This window comes from Eleutherodactylus coqui, chromosome 9, assembly GCF_035609145.1.
Source record: "Eleutherodactylus coqui strain aEleCoq1 chromosome 9, aEleCoq1.hap1, whole genome shotgun sequence".
NCBI classification, from domain to species: Eukaryota; Metazoa; Chordata; class Amphibia; order Anura; family Eleutherodactylidae; genus Eleutherodactylus; species Eleutherodactylus coqui.
In genome coordinates this window covers 15962254-15983303 of record NC_089845.1, presented here as the reverse complement: position 1 = coordinate 15983303, position 21050 = coordinate 15962254, and the positions used below count along the sequence as shown (strand labels likewise).

Genomic DNA, 21050 nt, shown 5'->3' with positions numbered 1-21050 from the left:
ACGCTACAGAGATCAGTCTGTGTGTGGAGCATGGAAGAGGCTGAGCGATGGCTTGATGCTCAGCCTGGGCCCATCTGACCCTGGAATCCTCGGTACTATTGCTGAGAAAAAGGAACTGTTTCATAGCGGAGGAGAGAGAAAGTTTGAAAGTTTTGCCTGTGGAGAAAGTGAGTACCGGGAGTGAAGGCACTTGCAGATAACTTGGACTGTGGATTGTACAAATACCCCGTGAGCTCCAACAAGATGTAATTCATGTAACCTGTGATTTCTGCAACTGTTATTGACTTTATTGAAAGCAAATGGACAAGATTGACCGTTCCCAGTTTAGTTCCAAAATATACTCTTCTGGTGGTGGACTATTTTTTATTTATCTGCAAGATCCATCCCTAGAGAAGGAACAGTGGCGTCACATGTGACAATTGGACTACAGGTGACCCCCGGTTACTATCCCTATGGTATCCTCCAGTAGTAACGAGGTCAGGTCTCCAGCCACCCTCAGGGGAGGAGATGGAAGAGCCCCGTGACAAAGTCTTTCTCTACCCCACTGTCTCCTCGGCTGTGGGCCATCTCCTCTAATGCTGCACATTCTGCATCAAAATCTGCATGGGGCCATGCAGATTTTGGGTGGGATTTACCATGGCTTGCAGTGCGAAATGTGGAAAATCCTGATCCTGTGAAAGGTCCATTAGAGATCTGAAATTGGTTGTATGTAGTAGACATGGAGAAATTGGCCTCTATACTGTATTGTTCATAGTTTATACTGTAGAGAATTGGAGGTTTCCACTGACTTGGAACTAGGGGGTGGTCAACCTTATTCTTATTCTTATAAATATGTGCTAAAGAGAGATACGGTATATTTAAGGCAGACATTCTGAGTACAGTAATTGCAGCTGCTTCATCCAGGGGAGGTTTTTTTCTTTCTGCTTTTTCTCTTGAAACCCTGCCAGTTTTTCTGATCCTTTACTGCCCCTAAATTAAAATATAGGTCAAGTATTTCTTTCCTTAAGTGTACAGTTATGCATGTACGAGAGTAAATATAAAAATAAGTTTGAAAAAGACACTTGTACTGTGTAGACCTTAAATGCACTGTAACTTTTTGCAAACTTTCTTGGAACACTGTAATTAAATATTTAGCTAAAAGTCTAAAATATACAGGATAGCTGTGGACAAAAGGAGAAGAAATGGTAGGAAGGTACAAATTTCTCTGAGAAAAGGATTTCCTTCTGGGGTTTTACTGGCATGCTTTCCTACAGAGTAAAGGAGTGACTTGCATATATATGTTTGTTAAACTGTCTGAATCAGCCCATGGATTTCACTGGCTATAATGACTTAAACCCCTTAATGACATACCCGGTTTTTCTTTTTGCTCTTATTTATTCATCACTGTAGTGAAAAACCTAGAAAAAAATTCTAAGTGACGCAAAATGGAACAAAATGCAACTCTAACATCTTTGAGAGTGGGGCGGGGGTCTTGTTTTTAAGTTTTACACACTGCAGCACGAATGTCCAGATCCCTCTTGTACTCTTTTATCGACTTCGCCATCAACACATCCTCAGGCAGAGAGTTCCATAGTCTCACTGCTCTTACTGTAAAGAACTCCTTTTAATGTCAGTGTAGAAACCTTCTTTCCTCTAGGAGTAGAGGGTGCCCCCTTGTTACAGTCACATTTCTGGGTATTAATAGATGATGGAAGAGATCTCTGTATTGTCCCCTGATATATTTAAATATGTAGTTATTAGGTTGCCCCTCAGCCGTCTTTTTTCTAAATTGAATAACCCCAATTTTGATAACCTCTCTGGTTATTGTAGTCAATCCATTCCATTTATTCCTTATTTGACTGTCTTTCTACCTGCTAAAGCTCTGATATGTCCTTCTTGAGTACAGGTGGCCAAAACCCTAAATAACATTCCATGTGTGGTCTGACCAGTGATCTGTAATGAGAAAGAACAATGTTCCCGTCGTGCGCCCCTAGACCCTTTTGATGCAACCCATTATCCTATTTGCCTTATCAGCAGCTGCCTGACACTGGTTGCTGCAGTTAAGCTTACAGTTAACTAAAATCCCTAAGACCTTTTCCATGTCAGTTTTGCCCAGTGGTTTTGTAACGCCCCAAATGAACTTACTGTAGATATGGTCGGAGGCCTAGACTTTGTCACAGTGACGCCACACTCTAGTTGGACGCTCCGAATGATGTCACAGAAATAACGGAGATTATTCGTAATCTGAGAGTGAGCAGATTTACTATTTTTTGGTATTTTACAACAATGGGTTAACTTTACAATTCCCTGAAGATGTATTTAGAGCAGATATTCAAGAATGCAGTAACAAACAAGCAAGATACAGTGATGTAGAATTGATGGTACTCTGACTTCAAAGCTCTCTTATTTTCTTTGAGATTGATTTCCTACACAATTTCCCCACTAGTGAATTCAGATGAGACAATTTAGTTAGATTTGACTGTAGGATTTTATGAAGCAGAGGGACAAGTGGCTGTATGGCTAATCCTGACTTTGGGATTCACTGGGTAGCAATAACTTATTGTGAGATGAAGATGGACCTCTGAAAGGATCTTCTGTGTTCTCTGCTGCTGGATGACAAGGGAGTGGGTTGATCACCACACTCTACCTTGGGAAAACGATTGCTGCTGAACTACTCCTCCTCACCAATGCAGAACTGAAACCTCTCTTGACTCACTCCTAGCTGAGTCTGCCTAACGGCTCTGTGTCACTTCCTTTTATATCCTCTCTCTCTTCCCGCACTCTTGCATAGGGACATGTGTCTTTGCTTCCCGCCCTTAGGCTCTGCACCAGTAAGATTAAACCTGACTGTCAGCCAATGAGAGACCAGCTAGCATCAGGGCTGAGCTCTATGCTTAGAGCAGAAGGGGAGACACAGGGTCCTCCCACAGATGGCACCTTCTGTATCCATGGCCAGCATACAGACAGGTGAGACAGGACAAGTGTGCCGGGCCACTACAGTTTCCAATTTAGTGTGTAATGGTGTCATGCATTCCACCTGCCCATGTGCATAACCTTACATTGATCAGTATTAAATCTCATTTGCCACTTTTCTGCCCCCAACTTATCCAGATCCATTTGTAACCTCATTCTGTCCTCTCGTGTTAATTTCTTTACATAGTTTTGTATAATCCACAAATATAGATATTTTACTGCACAAGCCTTCTACCAGGTCATTAATAAATCTATTAAAAAAATAGGGTACAATATTGTGGTACCCCACTAGTAATGGTGACCCCTTCAATTCTAACCCATGTGGTACCCCACTAGTAACAGAGACATAATCAGAGTATGTACCATTTGTAACCCCCCTCTGCCTTCTATCACTGACCAGTTACTTACACACATTCTCGCCCAGACCAAGCATTCTCATTTTATATACCAACCCTTTATGCGGCATAGTATCAAACGCTTTGGAAAAGTCCAGATACACAAGATCCAGTGACTCCTTGGTCCAGTCTAGAACTTACTTCCTCGTAGAAGCTGATCAAGTTGGTTTGACAGGAGCGATCTCTCATAAACCCATGCTGATATGGAGTTATACAGCTATTTTCCTTGAGGCACTCCTGATAGCATCTCTTAGAAACGCATCAAACATTTTACCCACAATAGAAGTAAGCCTTACCCGCCTATATTTTGCAGGTTCACTTTTTGACCCCTTTTTGAATATCATTACTATGTGTCAATCCAGTGAAACAGACCTGATCACTATAAAGTCCTTAAAGGGGTTGTCCCGCGCCGAAACGGGTTTTTTTTTTTTCAACCCCCCCCCCCATTCGGCGCGAGACAACCCCGATGCAGGGACGTACAGAAAGCTCACCGGAGCGCTTACCTTAATCCCCGCGCTCCGGTGACTTCTATACTTACCTGTGAAGATGGCCGCCGGGATCCTCTGCCTCCGTGGACCGCAGCTCTTCTGTGCGGTCCATTGCCGATTCCAGCCTCCTGATTGGCTGGAATCGGCACGTGACGGGGCGGAGCTACACGGAGCTACACGGAGCCCCATAGAGAACAGGAGAAGACCTGGACTGCGCAAGCGCGGCTAATTTGGCCATCGGAGGGCGAAAATTAGTCGGCACCATGGAGACGAGGACGCTAGCAACGGAGCAGGTAAGTAAAAAACTTTTTATAACTTCTGTATGGCTCATAATTAATGCACAATGTATATTACAAAGTGCATTAATATGGCCATACAGAAGTGTATAGACCCACTTGCTGCCGCGGGACAACCCCTTTAACCCCTTAGTGATGAAGCCTGTTTGCACCTTAGTGACGGAGCCAAATTTTGGAAATCTGACGTGTTACTTTAACATAGAATAACTCTGTAAAGGTTTTGCATATCCAAGTGATTCTGAAATGTTTTTTCACCGTTTGTACTTCATTTAGGTGGTAAAAATAGACCAATTGGAATTTGTGAATATTTATTAAAATTGTCAAAATTGGTAAACTTTTGGAAAAAAATTCATTTTTTTTACATTTTTAACTGTAACACCTCAAATATGTGCAAACATACTGTTCAAATCTTTGCTAAGATATATGTTTCCATCTGTTTACTTTATTCTGGGTGCATATTTGAAAAACTGTGTTTTTTTTAACCATTTAGGAGACAAATTTAACATTACTTATCAACATTTTGAGAAACCATTTTGTTTTCCTGCACCAAGACAAGATTGCAAAGGCTCATAAGTGTCAGAATGATAGATACCCTCATAAATGATCCCATTTTAAAAACTGCACCCCTTAATATATTCACTGAGGAGTATTTTGACCCCACAGTTTTTTTTCAGGAATTAATGCAATTCAGAGGAGAAAAAGTGGGGTCTTCGGCCCCTTTTCCACATGCGTTTGTTTATCGCGTTAGAGGAGGCTCTGAATGCTTGCGTCCAACGCGATGGCTGTGGGCAATGGCAATGCTTTTTAAGTCAAAGCATTTCCACATGCAGATGAAGGACTGTGCTGAGCGCATGAAGGTTGCGTCGAGAAAAGGAGACATGACGTGGTGCGTTCAGCATCTAACGTGAACGCAGTGCCCATAGAAAAGATAGGAGACCCATCTAACGCAATTACAACTGCGTTCGGGGCACTGCGTTCGCGTTACCAGGCCCTGCATTGTTTACAAGTTGCTATGGAGACCGTTGGTCCCTAAACGGCAACTTGAAGAAATGCAGGGCACGCAGCCTGACAAACACACACAGAGTTCATGCTCACATCCCGCCAGGTCCAGCGGCCAGCTTCTGGTTTCCTTGTCGCTGGCAGGACCTTGTTTCAGTGTCTTTACCTCCAATCATCTTCCTGCACTCCCGGTCATGTCTGCTCGAAGGAGCATTTTGAAGGGAAAGCATGCAAGCAAATTAATACTTCTTGGCTCATTAGATAACGATTATTGGGGCCAATGATAAAAAACTTATTTTCATAGACTCAATATTATTATATGTTTCATCTGTAATTGTTTATTTTCATTTGTGACTTTAATATATTTTCATGTTATTAATAGTTAGAAGGTAATAATAAAGTCAGCAGTTTAAAGTTTTAAAAGAAAACTATAACTTTTTTGGTTGATTGTTGCTTTATTAACCCCAAACCTGTTTTATTTTTATACAGCATTTAAAAAGTCGATATATCGAAATATCAATAGTTTTCCACCGATTTTTTTTTTTTACAATAATCGATAGTTTGTTCAGCGATAGTTGATACTATCGACTATCGATATTTTTGTGTCAATGTCCCAACCTAACCCACGGAGAGTCCCCCTGTCACTGAACACTGTGGCAGTGCTGTCACAGTGTTCAGTGATGAGGGGACCCCCTGCGAGGAATATTGGTACGCACCATGGACATATCTATGTGCACGCATGTCCTATGTTTTGCAGGTACGTGCACACACCATAGGGAACCAATGGTTCTAATATTCTAATAGACACCTGGTTATGTGCGCACGTATGTACGCACATAAACACGCTCGTCTAAATGCACCCTCCGTTTTTGGATCTAAAAGAGGTCTCAAAATTTTTTGGGGTAGATCTGTGTAATCAACAGAAAGTTGTTGCCTTTATGACATCCACAGGTTTCATCTTCCCAGTTTCTATACGGATAGTTATAGAACCCCATAATAATTACCTCATTGTGATTTCTCATTTCATCTATTTACTTCGGTACTAGATTTTCAGTGGCTTCTGTTATATTTAGTGGTCTATAGAAAACCGCTATGAGGATGTTATTATTGTTTTTTACTCCATGTATTTTCACCCACGGAGACTCCACATGTTCATCCCCCTACCAAAATATCTTCCCATAAGTTGAGCTTTAAACAGGATTTTACATAAGGACAAACCCCTCCCCTTTTATGTTTTAGTTCTTCTGGTAAGACTTCTAGCATTGGTCAACTTATTGGTCAGACTTCTAGCATTAGTCACCATACAGTTTAGAAGGGTTTATTTTTTATTTTGAGTGTATTCCTATTAACTGCTCTGCCAGTTCTAACTGTACTAACCCCTCCCACTGCTCTGCCCCCATTTCCATTACTTAGTCCCAGGTCTCTGTCCACACTGTCTTCCCCCTTATCTCTCTGGTTGCCCACTTTCCCCCAAGTCTCTACTTTACTTTAAACATTCCAACCTTCTAGCCATCTTCTCCCCCAGCACTGCTGCACCATCGCCATTGAGTTGCAGTCCATCCCTACGGTAGAGCCTGTAGCCAACAGCAAAGTCAGTCCAGTCCTCTAGGAACCCGAACCCCTCTCACCTACACCAACTCTGGAGCCACTTCTTCGCCTCCCTTATCTCCTGCTGCTTTTCTTACGTAGTACAGGTAGTATTTAAAGAAATACTACTTTGGAGGTCCTTGTCCTAAACTTACATCCCAGTTCCCTGAAATGGTTTTCAAGGACCTTCCAGCCTACCTCTAACTTTGTCATTGATGCTAATGTGTACCATGACCGCTGGATCCTCACCATCTCCTCCCAGTAATCTGTCAATCCAATCCATGATGTGTGAAACACAATCGCCAGGAAGACAACACACCGTTCAATGATCCCGGTCTATATGGCAGATTGCCCTGTCTATCTCCTTTATAATTGGGTCTCCCACTACCAGGACTTGTCTAGCCTGCCCTGCACTCCCATTCCCCTTCTTACTAGAGCAGACATCCCCCAGGTGGTCAGAGACTATGTCGTGCTGCAGCAGTGCTAACCCTGTAATGGCATTCCCCTCATCTGCCAACTTTGCAAACTTATTGTGGTGTGCCAGTTCATGACTAGCCTCCCTGGTTCTCTTCCCTCTACCCCTCCTTCTGTCACCCAGCTTGCTGCCCGCTTATCCTGCTCTCCTTAACTACCATCCACTACCCCTGCGAGAGCTCAGTGAGCAGCAAACTCCCCTCTATGATGCAAACGGATCTCGGTGTTGTAAGCTGCTTATTTAGATCCAGGATCAGAGCTTCCAAATACAGAGCATGGTCATACAGCAGTATGCATGGCTGTTCAAGGACTGCATACATGGCACAAGATGTACACTGGACGGCATTGTCAATCATGGAGCACAGTCTAAATAGGGGTTCATAGAGATAAACTAGATAAAAATATATCAAAATCATATATCAAAATCCCTGAATCCAAAGTCACTGATCCCAAGCCACACACTTATGACACAATACACTTTAGAAGACAGCCTCACACGCTCACTTAGGGTTGGATGTATATGGCACATATCTGTAAGGCCCCCTGTCCACGGGCGAGGCGGAATATTGCTACGATATTCCGCCTCCGGGGAGCAGGGGGGAGAACTGACAGTTCTCTGCGGTGAGCCTATCTGACAGATGAACTCACCGCGGTGAATTGCGGCAAATCACAGCATGCTGCGATTTGAGTCCCATGAGCGGAGAATCGCTCTGATTCTCCGCTCGTGGACAGGGGGCTGCGCTTTCCATAGCAACACTATGGAAAGTATGCACTGCGTTACTAGCGAACGGATTATCACTATGAGTAACGCAATGCAAGATCATCCGTGGATAGGAGCTCTAATACTTCTGTTCCTCCTCTTTTTGGAAAAGGTCAGTTACCATTTAGAGATATGCTTTACAGCAGAACTCAGACACCATCTTCACATTGGACAAGAGAGGCACCATTGACTTCTATGGGGAAGAGTAGTGAACATTTTTTGTGAGATGCGCGGAGGTCATTGTGCAGACGGGAAGGAGGTGATATCTGACCATCACCGATTGTGAATGGTGGATCCTGTGTTATCTACATATAGGTGTCACCTTGCAGTGTAATCCTGCCTGTGATGTCAGTGAGGTGACGCCTGAAAAGTGTTCTCTACAGAACAGGGAGTGTCAGACTATTATTAGGCTCCTTGGTCAGTGCGAAAACTGCAGGATTTTAGATTTTTTAAAAATAGATTGTGACTTTGAAAATTAAAGAAAAAAACACTAAGAATTTTTTAACGATATGTTTAACATAAAGACTTTATTTATGCACTCGGCCATTTTTTGATGGCACATTCCCTTCAAAGCACATGTGTTAAATGCAAGGCCCACGGGCCGGATCCAGCCCGCCACCTCATTTTATGTGGCAAACCTAACAGAAATGCTACTCATCTCGAGTGCGGTCTGTGACGGCTGACCTCTCTTCCCAGTGTCTGCATGCGTATTCCTGTACGCAGAACAGGCGCTGAGGGGAGAGGTCCCTGGTCACAGACTCAGTAGTGGCTGTGGCCACCACCGGGACGGAGCTGCAGGCTGGGTGAGTGAGAAGCCTGCAGGGGTACTGCCCAGCAGGGATGACTATGGGTGCCACTTATTACTACACGGGCCAATATAGGGGACACTATTACTACTGGGGCCACTATGAGAAAAAGAAACACTAAAAAGAAAGACAGGCCCATTGAAACGTGTCCTGTGTACTCAGTGCACATTTGCAATGGCCATTCACTTCAATGGCCTATTGTGGCATATAATATGCCCCGAAGTAGGTCATGCGTTGTATTTTTTCACACTATCACACGTGAAATATGAGCAAACCCATTGAAATCAATGGGTTCTATTCACTGCATATTACGCACAGAAGAATTGCCTGTGTAATTTGCTGCGAAAATACTCTTGTGTGAACAAACCCTAAGGGCGCCCACCCACTGGCGATTTTTTTTTCCTTTGCGTTTTGCGTTTTTTCTCAAGAGCAATTAGTTTTGAATGTGTTCCTGTCCACTGGCGTTTTTTTTTTTGGTCCGTTGCAATTTTTAACATAGGAACTGTCAGTTGCATATGTGTCCTTATTTTTCTCAAATAAGGGAGATGGAATAAATCCTCCACAGTGCCACCTATTGAAAGGCAGCATTAATAGGTGGCACTGTGGAGGATTTATTCCATCTCCCTTATTTGCATATTACCCAGAGGAGCGTGCGTGGCCATTTGAGTCTCCTCACTTAGTTTATAGTATATAGTTGCTCTCCCTAAGGAGAAAAGAGCGTTTCTGACCCCCGTCCCAGGCCTCTCACTAGCAAAAGCCAGACTCCTACTGTACACTGATGATGGGCAATAACCCGGAAACAGCTGTATGTACATGGAGTCTGGCTTTGCTTTTGATTCCCAGTCATTGTAACAAGACTTGTATAAAAAGTCCAACTTTGACTCGTAGGAATGCTGCCTTTCAATAGGTGGCACTGTGGAGGATTTATTCCATCTCCCTTATTTGCATATTACCCAGAGGAGCGTGCGTGGCCATTTGAGTCTCCTCACTTAGTTTATAGTATATAGTTGCTCTCCCTAAGGAGAAAAGAGCGTTTCTGACCCCTTATTTTTCTCTTAATGCACCCATGAATGTCAATGTAAATTAACGGCAAAGCTGCGACAAAGCCGCAAAAAATGCGCGGAAAATGCGCAAAAAAACGCGCAGAAAATGCTGCGTTTTTCACGCACGAAAATCGCAAACGCCAGTGGGTGGGAGCTTTCCCGGCGGAAATCTTGCAGTTTTTCGCTGCCGCCAAACCACGAGATTTCCACTGGGAATACGTCCCGTGTGACCCCAGCCTAACTGTGCAGTTTTCAATTACAGTCGGCTCTTTGATGGCAGCCATAAGGCTGATGTGGCTTGGACACTGCTGCTTTAAGGAAATGACCTACTGTATTATTTGGATCAAGTTTTTACATTAAATATATATATATATTTTAGATTTTTTAAATATTATCCTAAAATCGTGCAGCTTTCATTCTGACCACTAAGCCTCATAATAGTATGACAGTATAATAGTTTCCCCTGTTCCGTGGGGAAAACTTTTCAGCACTTATCTCATAATCATCACAAGCAAGATCACAATCAAAGGTAACAGCTCTATATAGATAGCACAGGATCCACGCCTCACAGAAGATGATGGTCACAGGTTACCTCCTCATCTCCATGCGCAATGACCTCTGTCCATCATTTGATCTCTTGCTCTTATTTTCCAGCTGTTCTTTGATTGCTGGGTATAAGGCATCCACGCTTTTTCTGCAATAAGCTTCATTGTCATGTAAAAAAGAGGCAGACCAGAGAGAATTAGCTTCAGATAAAACTACAATTTACTTTTCATGTGGCTGCAGTATTCCATCTTGTCCAGCAGGTGGAGCCAAAGCTTTATACTGTATAAGGTGTCAGCTTGAATGTTGTGGCAGGGCAAATAGAGAGGTAGCCTTCACTGCAGGGTGAAAACTACTTGAAATGTAAAATGTTTTATTTGCAATTGCAGGGTTTAAGTGCAGGAAGAGCAAATAGTTTACTTGGACAATTCTCGCCCTGTCTGCCTTGTGCTGCAGTACCACGCTGTGCAGAAGGGATGCGTTCAGGATGCAGCAATTCATTCACCCTCTGTCAGCTGTCCAACTGCACCCATGATTTTCTCACTCGGGGTGAGAGGGGCAGCATAAACTATTCCCATAGCCTTCCCTCCAGCACTTCATTTTTATGTCTAGGGGAAGCTGAAGGAGATAGTTGATGCTGCAGCTGTGAACCACACCATCACCCTGCACCAAAGGATACTGAGCGCAGCTGGACAATTGATGCTGCATGAATTGCTGCTAATTGCAAATGCATCTTTTGCGCACAGCTTTGCATTGTCCGACACGTCGAGAACACGTTGGCGTAAACTATGTGCTCTTCCTGCACTTCATGTAATTACAAATAAAAGTGTATTTTACACTTAAATTAGTTTCCATGTGTAAAGTCTGCTAGCATGAGGGCCCCTGCACACTGGCGGTTTTCACGCGATTTTGCTGCGTTTTTTAACGCGTAAATCAATAGGACTTTCTAATATTAAGAAACTCATCGCACAAAAATTGCAAGCTTTGTGCTTTGTGATTTTTGTGCGATGCGGTTTTAACATTAGATGGTCCTATTGACTTTCACGTGATAAAAACGCCGGTGTGCAGGGGCCCTTACACATCAGCAATGCGGTGAAGCCTACCTTTCTATTCGCCCTGCCACAACATTAAGGCCGCCTGCAGACGAGCGGAAATCCCGCCGCGGGATTTCCCGCGGGATTTCCGCCGCTGAAAGTCTGCATAGGAGTGCATTACAATACGCACTCCTATGCAGACGGCCGCGGTTTGGCCGCGCGAAATCTCGCGCGGCAAACAAACCGCGGCATGTTCTAATTTTGTGCGGAGCACGCACTCACCTGGCCGCCGGCTCCGGTCTGCGCATGCGCCGGCTGCGCGGCAGCCGGCACATCAAAGAGCCGGGGCCGCCAGGCGCGGGTGAGTACGCGCTCGCCCCTGCAGGCTCTGGGGTCGGATCGCGCGGCGAGATTTCTCGCTGCCGGATCCGACCCGCTCGTCTGCAGGCGGCCTAACTAGGATACCCTGTAATAAGGCCTATTTTGACCATAAAAGGACACAACGATTTTTGGAGATTTTTCATCTCCACTTTTCAAAAGCCCTAACGTTTTTATATTTCTGTCGGCATGGATATATGAGGGCTTTTTTTGCGTAGTTTTTTTATTAGTACCATTTTTGGTTGTATATAATGTATTGTAAAACTTTTATATACATTTTTTTGAGGGTTTTGAGAAAACAATAATTCTAATATTGTTTTTTTTTTACAGCATTAATCATGTGGCATAAATGACATGATACATTTTTTCTGCGGGTCAGTATGATTACAATAATAACAGGATTATAATTTTTTAAAGTTTTTCCACTTTAAGGCTGCATTCACACGAACGTATATCGGCTCGGTTTTCACGCCGAGCCGATATACGTTGTCCTCATCTGCAGGGGGGGAGGGATGGAAGAGCCAGGAGTAGGAACTGAGCTTCCGCCCCTCTGCACTATTTGCAATGAAAGGAGGCGGGACGGGGGCGGGGCTAAGTTCTGAGAATTAGCCCCCCCCCCCGACCAGCCTCTCCCCATTGCAAATAGTGCAGAGATGCAGAGAGGAAGCAGAGAGGGGGCCGGGGCTCGGTTCCTGCTCCTGGCTCTTCCATCCCCCCCCCCCCCTGCAGATGAGGACGACGTATATTGGCTCGGTGTGAAAACTGAGCCGATATACGTTCGTGTGAATGCAGCCTTACACAGTAAAATCCTTTTTTTTATTATTTTTTTTACGTCGTTGCATTTAAAGTCCTATCTTTTTTTTTTAACATTTTTCCATGGACGGAGCTCTATGAGGGCTTGTCCTTTGCGTCACGAAATGTAGTTTTTTTTGGTACCATTTTGGGGTACATACAGCTTTTTTTGAAGCAAAATGAATAAAATAAGTATTTTACCTTTGTTTTTAGGTTTTTTTTTGCCGTGCAGGACAAATTGTGTGTTCAACTTATTGTGCAGGTCGTTTTGGATACGATGATATCAAATATGCAGGATTTTTTTCTTCAAATACAAATGGGAAAGTGCGCAAAGAAGGGTTTATTTGGCTTGTTTTTTTTGGTTTTTTTTTACACTATTCTTATTTTTTTACATTATTTATGTCCTTGTAGGGGACTTGAACCTTAAAAAGTATTATTGTCATGATAATGCATTGCAGTACTACTTTACTGTAATGCAGTATCGCTCACAATAGCAATCTCAGGACAGGCCATGGCAGGCCCGGACAGCAGTGTATGATGTCCGGTTACCATGGCAACCCATCAGCCCTCTGTGATCCCTTTACGTGTCACCATGTACATTGATTGCGGCAAGGACAGGGTTAAGAGCGGAGATCGGAGTTCTCACCTATCCTTGCTGTTGTAGCGGGAGGCCGTCACCCGCAGCGGGATGGCACACACACGGTGCGGTGGATGACTCACATCCACCCTGCAAGGACATAAACTTACGTCCTTTTGTGTTAAGGGGTTAGAAGTGCATTTAAGGTGACGAGTTCTGTATAAAATATATTTACGTGTGACATAAATTCAGAAACTACAATATAAAAAAGTGACATTTTTGGGAGATTTGTTCCGATTTTAACGTGACTGTTGGCAGGTTAAAAATGCACTATAAGGGCTCAGTCACACAAACGAAGGGAAAAAAAAATTGCACATAAATTCGCTGATAATTTTCAGGGTAGGGCTTATATTTCAAGCCCCCACCCTCTGAAAATCATCGCTGCAGGGGTTGCCTTCATCCCATTACATTCATTGGAGCGGCAGTAGCACCGGCCCCATTGAAATCATTGGGATAGCATCGCACTCCTCTGCCATAGCTATGGCAGGGGAGCGCGATCTTCTCCATGTTTTTAATGGGGCCAGTGCTGCCATTGGAAAGCATTGGCCTATGTATGTGCTAAAAAAAATCGCTGGTCTGAGTGAACCCTAAAGGTACATTTGAAATAGATGACATGTTTCATTTTATTTTTTCCTGATTTTGTAGATTCCAGTCTTTAGAGGATCATCCACAGCTATCCTTGGACAAAATATCCATGCATCAGATTTCCATGGTGTAGATGGTCTAGGAGACGTACCCGATGCCAATGCTCCTGGTTTGGAATTAATTCAGAAGGAACATGCTGTTGATGCCATGAAAAAATTTGCATGTGAATATCCTGGCCAGGTACTATCTAGTAAATGGATCAATGGTTAGGAGGCCTGGCTATTGTATATGTGACTGACTGCCAGTCCTTATCATCAGACCATGCATGAGTCACAGGAAATTGGTCAATGTATATGTTCCTAAGAATCAGCTAATGGGTAATCTGTATATACATTTGTTTGCCGTATATGGACCACAGTGGGTCATCGGATATCGACTGATATAAAAATTGTGAAGACCGGGCACATTATAATACACTAGACTGCAAGATATTTTATGCCACATGGGAATAGGCACTATATGTACTAATGGGGTCATTGGGATATTTGATTTTACATAAAATTGGTTTTCTAGAATCAGAAACAACTCTATATAGGCATCATTATTCCATCATGTTCATTCAACTTATTTTTTTATTACAGATCTCCTTAGTGGCTACTGGCCCATTGACTAACTTGGCTCTCACGGTAAAAATGGACCCTACCTTCCCCCAGAAGCTTCACAGCTTGTACATAATGGGAGGAAATATGGAATGTAAGTCAGAGTGTATATTTATATTTAGTATAATATTGTTGCTGCTATACCAAGACTAAATATTACCACCATACAGACGGTAGAGTCCGAGGGTCAGGTCCAGTACAATAAGCTAAGCAATCCCTGCGGCTGGACCTGATCGTCGGACATTCCCGTTGTGGGGGAGATCCGATTAGCATCTTTCTGTTTATAAGCAATGTGGTACATGCATCATTGAGGCTTGTATTTTTCAAGTGCTGGTGATGTAAAGTGATATTTGAGGTCCGCCTTTGGCCCTTTATGCCTCATTTTTATATTTTGTTGAGTGGGATGTCTCATACTGTTTGGCTGTTGCCAAAGAAGTGAACAGGAGTTACGGAAACGGCATAGCACACCGTTTTACACGGTTTCTGTAACTTCTATATAACGGAGACTATGCTTTTTCATAACACCCATTCACTTTAGTGGAGTTATGGAAACTGTATAAGGCTGCCGCCTCGGCTTTTTCTGCAATGCCTGATGATCTTGTTGGCAAACCAGCCTTGGGCTTCTCATAGCCAGGAAACACCGAGATGGGCTGCATGGTACTTTTCAGCATTTTATAAGCTCGGAAACCCTTTTAGGAATGACATCATTATTGTCCTGCATGAAACTGCACATAAGTTTCAGAATTTTTACTTTTTAGGCAATGTAAAGTAAAATATTGTGTTAGATGATGTTGTTGGCTCTGATGTAAAGCCATCATACTGATGATATCTGTTTGCTTTAGCAAGAGGAAATACTACAGCTTGTGGAGAGTTCAACTTTGTTGCAGATCCGGAAGCTGCCTACATCGTGCTCAATGACTACTTGTGTCCAACCTATATCGCCACATGGGAGTTCGCATGTCGTCACAAGTTTACATGGGTTGGTAGAGTTTTTCAAACTTAAGTAGTTACAGGCCAGTTGTGGGCCAACGTCACAGCTTTATAATGACATGGGCTTATAAGGAATAATATTAATGTATGTAAGGAGACCCCGATGACCTGTATTGTGATTTATTGTAGGTTATCCACAAGGGAAGTCTGTCAGGAATAATCCCTGGGTCTTAAAAGGAAATAATAATCTATTGTTTTAATCAAATTTTATATTAAACATTTATTTTTTAACTCCTTAAGCAAGTGGCCCTTTAAAAAAAAAAAAAAAATGTTTTTCCCTCAGTTTCAAAAAAATATAACTTTTTTATTTTTCTGTTGACGCAGCTACATGAGAGCTTGTTTTTTGCAGCACAAGTTGTATTTTTCAATGGTGCCATTTATTTACCACATAATTTACTGGAAAACTTTAAAACATTTCTAAGTAGAGTGAAATTGGAGAAAAACTAAATTCCGCCATCTTGGGGCAGGGTGCCTTGTTTCTATGGTGAACACAACGCGGCAAAAATGACATGATAACTTTATTCTGTGTACGATTACACCAAATTTATGTTGTTTTGCTTTTGCTGTACTACTTTTAAAAAAATAAAATATCTTTGGGAAAAAAACATTATTTTATTGCTGCCCTTTCTGATTGCCATAACTTTATTATTTTTCTGTCGACATAGTTCTGTGAGGGCTCATTTTTTCGGGACGTACTGTAGTTTCTATTGGTACCATTTTAAAGTTTGCCTGGCTTTTTGATCACTATTTATTCATTTTTTTCTTGGGGATGGCGTGCCCAAAAATGCACAATTTCGGGGCTGTTTTTTTTACTGATGACATTCCCATGCAGGATAAATAATGTATTACTTTGATAAATCGTTTTTCTATGGAGGCAGCAATACCAAGTATGCTTTTATTTATTTTTTATTATCAATACGGGAAAAGGTTTTTTACAAAAAACTTTTACTTCCTTTATTTCTTTACAATAATTAAAAGAGCTTTTTTTAAACTTTATTTTACGTATATTTTTAGGCCCCATAAGGACCTTGAACTTTGATCGCTCATACTGCATAATGTAACACCACACTATTACATTATACTGCATTTTGACAAGCAGTCTTTGAAGCAATGCCTTCATGGCATGCCTTCATAAGCATTCATTTATGGCAGCCATAGGGACCTTCAGAGGGGCCCTGGGTGCCATGGCAACATAGTAACATAGTATGTTAGGCTGAAGGGAGAAAATATCCATCTAGTTCAGCCTGTTTCTCGCCCCCCTGGTTGATCCAAAGGAAGGCAAAAAACCCCTATAATACTTCTGTGTTGGTGATGAAACCTGCTTTCTTCTAGACGTAGCGGATGCCCTCTCGTTACCGTCACAGTCCTGTGTATAAACAGATCATCGGAGGGATCCTTGTATTGTCCCCTCATGTATTTATACATGGTTATTTGATCGCCCCTTTAGCTGTCTTTTTTCCAGGGTGAATAATCCCAATTTTGATGCCTCTCTGGGTATTCCAGTACCTTCATTCCATTTATTAGTTTAGTTGCCCGCCTTTGAACCCCCTCCAGTACTGTATCATATTTCTTGAGCTCCGGTGTCCAGAACTGTACACAGTATTCCATGTGAGGCCTGACAATTGCCTTATATAGTGGGAGGATAATGTTCTTGTCCTTCACCCCTATACCTCATTTAATGCAACCCAACACTTTTTTTTGCTGTTGCAGCAGCTGATTTGCATTGATTGCTCCAGGTAAATGTACAATCCACTAGTACCCCCAGGTCTTTTTCCATATCACTTTTCCCTAGTAGTACCCCATGTGCATAACTTTACATTTATCAATGTTGAACTTCATTTGCCATTTGTCTACCCAAGCCCCCAGCTTATCTAGGTCTATTTGCAGCCGTACATTGTCCTCCGTTGTATTAATTGTCTTGTATAATTTTGTATCATCTGTAAATATTGATATTTTACTGTGCAGCCCAGCCCCTCTATCAGGTCATTGATAAAAATATTTAACAGAATGGGGCCTAATACCGAACTCTGTGGCACCCCACTAGCAATGGTGGCCCAATCAGTGTACAAACTATTACTTACCACCCTCTGCTTTCTATCTCTGAACCAGCTCTTTACCCAACCACACGTTTTTTCCCAATCCGAGCTGTCTCATTTTATTTATCAGCCTATTATGCGGCACAGTGTCCAATGCTTTAGAAAAATCCAGATATACGAGATCAATAGACTCTCCCAGGTCCAGCCTAGAGCTTACTTCATCGTAGAAGCTGATCAAATTGGTCTAATATGATTGACCCCTCATGAACCCATGCTGATAAGGGGTTATACTGTTGTTTTCCTTCAGGTATTCTAGGATGGCGTCTCTCAGAAACCCATCAAATATTTTTCCCATTATTGAAGTGGGACTTACCGGTCTGTAGTTACCAGGCTCCCTTCTTGACCCCTTTTTGTATATTGGAACCACATTGGCAATACACCGATCCAGTGGTACAACCCCAGTTTTATTAGTGTCCAGAAATATAAGAAATAGCAGTCTATTCATCACATCACTTAGTTCCCTTAGAACCCTTGGTTGTATTCCATCTGGGCCCAGCGGTTTGTCGATTTTTAATCTTTTTTAAACAGCTCTGCACTTCCTCCTAAGTTAGCCAGGTGATATTTTGCGCGAGGTCCATTTTATTCTCCTGCATCCTGTGACATTTCTTTTTCTTTCGTGAATACAGCTGAGAAAAAAAACTATATAATAGATTTGCCCTCCCCGCATCTTCTATGATTTCTCCTGCAATCAGTCTTTCTGCCTCCTCCTTTGCAGTTTTTATATTTTCCTTACATAATTAGTTTTTTACCTGTACATTTATAGCGCTTCTTCACTGCCATCATGTTTTAATAATTTAAGCGCTTTCTTTTTTTCACTTATAGCTCTTGCAGTCTGAACTGAACAGCGGTAACACTGATTGTGCCTGTTGCAGGTGGGCAGGTGTTTGCTATTACAGACAGCCAGCACCCGTCTTGAATTGAGCAGAATAGGCACACCCAGGACATAAATGTACACGCTGCGGTGTTAAAGGGTTAATCTTTGGTGATTTTTTAAAAAGTTTTCATTCAGTATTTACAGTATGTTTTTAAAGAAATCCTTAAAACTTGCAGTTTTCACCATGGCCACCAAGCCTAATAATATTCTGATGCATACATCCCCTTTAATATAAAAGCATAATAAGATGATATTGGGATCTAGACATTTACCATACATATAATGGTGCAAATGTAAATGTTCTTCTTTGAAGCATACTACATTGTTTCTGCTTTGATCATGCAGGAATGGTATGATAAATGGGTGAATATGGGGACCAAGAAATCCGACTTTATAAAGAAGATCTATGCCCACAGCTTGCAGTTCTCCAGGACTGAGAAGGAGGAGAAGGCGATTGTGGGAGGACCTGGATTTGTTTCCTGTGACTCCTACGCAATGGCTGCAGCTATTGATGGCAGTACAGTTACAAAAGTCATTGAATGTGCAGTAACTGTGGAGATAACTGGGAAATTTACCCGGGGAATGATGGTGCTGGATTTAATTGATGATCTTAAGAAACAAAATAAGGCTTTTGTGATTACTGAATGTGATATGGAAAAGTTTAAAGCACTGATGGAGTCCACTGTTTTAGGAGATTAGGATATTTTAAAATGAATAGCATTGCATTTAGTAATGTTCTACACGAGGCCATTCAGTTTAAGGTGACACTTGTTTCATTTATGCTATAATCTCTCTTACCTAATCAATATTGTACTATTAAAGTGATCATGACTAGCAGCTATTTCCTTTGTTTGTTCTCAGTTCATCTGTAGGTGCCCATATATAAAGTATAACTTTTGTTAATATCAAGGATAAAACCTTAAGCACATTAACCTATATCTCACGAAACCTAGTGCCTATCAAAGATCAGCTCCCAAAGAGCCCTTGTCCACACAAGGATAACTACCACAACATGCAAAACCAGGTTAATGCTTAAGGCTAACTTCACATGGGCGAGCGCGATATTGCGACGTTTAATCGCTCACCAACACGCATTTTTTTACTGCGGATATGAGGTGTTTTATTTCAAAACCGCCTCGCATCACTTGACAGCCACGGCGAAAGATTGCGGAAATTCTCCCATTGTTTTCAATGGAGACCTCGCATTGCGTGCACCTAGCATGTGGTGCGATGCTGCCACCAGCCCTACTGAAAACAATGGGCAGTGTGAGAGCACACAGCAAGATAAAACATACTGCGATTTGAACAAATCGCTCATGTGTATGACCCAAATCAAAAGAATGGGGTTCATATTCGTGCGAGATTTGTGCGTCTGACAATGCACAAATATTGCATGGTTTTCTCACCTGTGTGAAGGTGGCTTACGTTTGGTTGTCAAAATGTAGAATTGGGGCACACGAATACTTCAAGAAACTGATCCTCACAGTACCCAATTCTCACACCTAAGCTTAGGTGGAGTAATTGCTCTGAGAACGGTAGCCCGGATTAGGAACCTAGCTTTTCAGGTCCTATTTTGCCCTAGATCAAGGCTGTCCAACCTGTGGCCCCAGATGGCTATGAATGCGGCCCAGAGGGGAGGGAAGCCCATGCAGGCTGAATCTGAAGGAGGCAGGCTGCAGGCGGTACCTGGTAGCGGCAGGCTTCTGCTCACAGACAGGGTCATAGAGATGACAAGGCAGTAGGTGGCACTTGCAGCTCTGTGACTGTCTGACTCATTTAGTCACTCCTGATTTGACCTCTAAATGCTCATTTATTTTCTCTCATCAGGGCAGGCAGTAGACAGAAAAATGGTCAATTCAACCACTCGTCAGGAGTGGAAAATGCAGGTACGTAAAGCCAGAGTCAGAAACCAGGAAGTCAGCACTAATGAATAGCACCTCTAGTTGGACCGAAAGAAGAGCAAGTGCTTAGGCACCTTCCTTAGGTTGAATGTGCCTGATATAACCAGAAGTGTTCCATGATTGGCAGGTGACAGAATAGCCAGGTTTGACCTGGCCCTTTTAAGACTTGGAGCATGCTAATGTGTGCCCTTTGGGCAGCAGAGAGGTGTAAGCAGGAGCTGGAGTTGGAAATCTACTGCAGACATTGGGAGAGCTCGCGCCACAGCTGCTAGCAGAGGGATGTGAGGCAAGATGACAGGCATGGCCATGCATCATAGCATATACTACACACACATACCCATATATTTTCTTATAGCAGACAACCTGCTTCTTGCATCTGTCTTAATGGGTTGCTGACAGCTTTGTTCACCTTCATGTAACTTTGTGACAAACAAATATTTTTTTCAAACACATTAACATATATTTGTAAATAGCTTTATTTCAGACTGTACTGTAGATAAAGCTTTGATCTTGGTCTTTTTTTAAAGCCAAGATTCTTAGATTTAAAATAAGAGTACAAAATATCTATCCAGTCTAGCCTGAAATATAACTGTTTAAATTAAGGAATCTTATATGTCCTTGGCTATTGAAGTGTACGGACACATTCTGGGAAGAAAAGGGTTAAAACCTTGAAGTACATTTTTCTCTAAAAATAAATACTAATACTGTTAAAGTTGTCACTTAATTTAGGTGATACTCAAGAGGTATTGTAGCCTTATCAA

The 21050-nt window shown here is 42.3% G+C and overlaps 1 protein-coding gene across 1 annotated transcript in view; it reads left to right on the top strand.

The window, feature by feature from the left end:
- The window catches only part of LOC136578941 (pyrimidine-specific ribonucleoside hydrolase RihA-like), a 42768-nt gene extending 23539 nt beyond the window's left edge, over positions 1-19229 (top strand). The window contains exons 3-6 of the mRNA XM_066579151.1: positions 13830-14009; positions 14411-14522; positions 15271-15407; positions 18734-19229. Coding sequence (XP_066435248.1) covers positions 13830-14009; positions 14411-14522; positions 15271-15407; positions 18734-19087 — 783 coding nt within the window. The 3' untranslated portion in view covers positions 19088-19229. The remainder of the gene's footprint in view (positions 1-13829; positions 14010-14410; positions 14523-15270; positions 15408-18733) is intronic.
- Positions 19230-21050: the final 1821 nt, after the last annotated feature.